Source organism: Hetaerina americana, unplaced genomic scaffold (genome assembly GCF_022747635.1).
Source record: "Hetaerina americana unplaced genomic scaffold, ioHetAmer1.1.p SCAF_15, whole genome shotgun sequence".
Taxonomy (NCBI): domain Eukaryota; kingdom Metazoa; phylum Arthropoda; class Insecta; order Odonata; family Calopterygidae; genus Hetaerina; species Hetaerina americana.
The window spans coordinates 618,491-621,298 of NW_027286625.1; the positions used below are offsets into that span (position 1 = coordinate 618,491).

Sequence of the window (2,808 nt, forward strand, 5' to 3'; positions counted from 1 at the left end):
GAAAAACCCTACAGAATGCCGAGGCGCGCACGGGTAGGTAGCATCATGATGATGGCTGTGACCAAATGCAACTTATAATAGGGAAATCGCTTCCGTGATTTATATCGCAAGTCTATTAAACTATGCATAGATAGTGAGAAAACATTTTATAGCAGCTTCCTCCATTCAAAGTTACGCGCCCTCTTATACCACGGGATTAACTGAGTTGGCAACCATGCCTTCATTACGTTGGCAACGCTGTAGCGACCTTGGAGTTCAAATTTGATCTACCGACTCCGTTCCTTGATTCCGTGTAGTCTCCGGAACATTCTTCTGCAGTGAAGTCGGGAAGGGTAAGCGTGGAAATATTTTTTATCGCTGTGAATGCAATGTTTGCTGCACCTCATGCATGATGTTAATACGTTTCTCAATAATATTGCCAAAATCATTCTCATGTCAATGGTTAGTGTAGGTTATAAATTTATGCCGGCTTCCCTGATTTCTTTTTCTAGATCCGTTTCCTAGAGCTCAAGAATGGCGCCACAGTATAAGCTTACATATTTCCCAGTAAAAGGCTTGGGTGAGCCCATCCGATTCCTTCTGGCTTATGGCAAGATTGAATTCGAAGACTACCGATTTGACGTTGCTAAGTGGCCTGAAATCAAACCAAGTAAGCTTTAAATACGTGCACCGGGCTTATCACTCTGAAGTTCCTTCGCAGATAAGTTGTGTGGACATGTCAAGGATAGAAGATCAAAATTTGTATTAAATGTATTTTGGGCACATTCCTGGTTGAATCTAGTTTTGAGGAATGCCTAAATGCGTGTGGTTTAATGAGAACTAGCGAAAATTGTGTTACATAAGGGCGGGAAGGTAAAGCTAATGATTGTTTTTTATTTTCAATTACAGCCACCCCATTTGGCAAGTCTCCTGTTTTGGAAATCGATGGGAAAGTTCTGCATCAATCTGTAGCAATTTCCCGTTATCTTGCCAAGCAGTTGAAGCTCGCTGGTGACAATGACTGGGAATCAATGGAATGCGACATAATGGTCGACACAGTTGGGGATTTGAGAGCACGTAAGTGAACAGAAATCAGTCGGCACTTGAGACGTAGTAACAATGCAGAAATTGTGCAGTCCGATATTTATTGGATAAAATGCGTGTGTACTCCTGGAAATTATAATTTGCGTTGTAAATTCTTTTATAGCTAGTGCAAATGTAAATATTTTTTTCGATATTGGAATGCTGCAGTTTTAAAATGATTCACAAAATGTTTATTATAGACTTAAATTTTGTTTGCATGTTCACCTCAAAACAATCAGCATTGACTTATTGTGGTCCAATTTAAAAAATATGGACATTTTAAGGCAAAAAGATTGCCTTCATGGTGGCTGTGAAATCACGGTATTTTCCAATAATGCCATGTGTAAAATGAATAGTTAATACGAAATCTAATTGTTAATTAGATTGTTAGTAATTCAATTAATGTTGACAGAATGGGTCGGTGTAGCAGGTAGTCGTCTATTCCTCAGCTATGAAACCTAACACTCAAAGCAATGAGCAAAGCAAAGAGGTATGGCACATAGTTAATCTTTCCAAAGATGTACTACCTCGCGTTTACGAAAAGTCAAGTATTTAAAAGAAAATCACTCTTGACGAAACAAGGGTAGTAATAATTTTCACCCATGCAGGTAAATACACATTAATATGTTTTTATTGTCATTGCAATTGTTTGGTTATAGAGTTTCATGGGTGTGTAGACAATATTAGTTTTGAAATAAGTAATTCAATCATCCATTCAATGCAGTCGTCCTGATTTTTATAGTCACCGTTTTTATTTGATACTTTAATGTCGCTGTTTGAAAGTTGTAGTTGTTCGGCTTATTTTTATTCAGCTTAGTTGAAACCGCTAGTATTGTTATTTTATATTGCTCCCTAGATGTCATGGACAGGTTTTAATATGCTGATGCCTTTCAGAAATTGCTGCATATTATTACGACAAGGAAAATCCAAATAGGGGTTCTAAGAAGGAGCTGCTTGTTAAGGAGACTGTGCCATTTTACCTAGGAAAATTGGATGCTGTAGTATCAAAAAATAATGGCTATTTAGCAAATGGAAAGGTAAGGTTTTTGAAAGGTTGAAAAATTGCTGCAATGGTCTTTAATTGCTGTAACTGTGTATTTATGCACTGCCTAATTTACATGCAACTTTTTTTATTTTAGCTAACCTGGGCAGACTTTTTCTTTGTTGCCATACTGGACTATTTGGAGGCCATGATGGAAATGAGCTTTACTGACAACCACGCAAACCTCAAGGCTTTGAAAGAAAAAGTTTTGGCTATTCCACAAATTAAGGAATGGGTAGAAAAGAGACCAAAGTCTGATTTTTAAACTGCAAATAAATTTATTCTTCTAAAGCTGCAAAGTAAGAGTTTGTCAAAATAAATTGTGTAAATCTATTCTGTTTGGTGTTCTTTCCAGTGAATAAATATTTGGCTATATATGTTTTTTTATTTATAAATCCTATTTAACCTATATATGTGTCATTTGTTTTTAAAGTTGATTGCCGGAATGTTATGCTCTTCAAATTTTGGGTCAATTTTACAATGTGCTTGATGTTACAGATCGTATTAAACTTGCATGACATGGTAAAAAGAAATAATCTTTCAAACTGGAATCATTGCAGAATAACTTGTGTAGTTAAGTTTTTAATATTTTAGTTCTTAAATGTAGCAAACTTCAAATTCTAGTAATCATTAAAGCACACTAATTAATGTTAGCAAATGCAAATCCATCACTTACAGAATCAAGGTAAATAGAAACAATAGGG

At 35.9% G+C, this 2,808-nt stretch overlaps 1 protein-coding gene across 1 annotated transcript; it reads left to right on the plus strand.

Annotated features, from left to right (window-relative positions):
- The first annotated feature begins 232 nt into the window (after positions 1-232).
- LOC139686724 (glutathione S-transferase-like) lies at positions 233-2,479 on the plus strand. The gene is made up of 5 exons (XM_071583744.1): positions 233-332; positions 492-649; positions 889-1,056; positions 1,957-2,099; positions 2,202-2,479. The coding sequence occupies exons 2-5, from the start codon at positions 514-516 to the stop codon at positions 2,367-2,369; spliced, it is 615 nt and encodes a 204-aa protein (XP_071439845.1). The 5' UTR covers positions 233-332; positions 492-513; the 3' UTR covers positions 2,370-2,479.
- Positions 2,480-2,808: the final 329 nt, after the last annotated feature.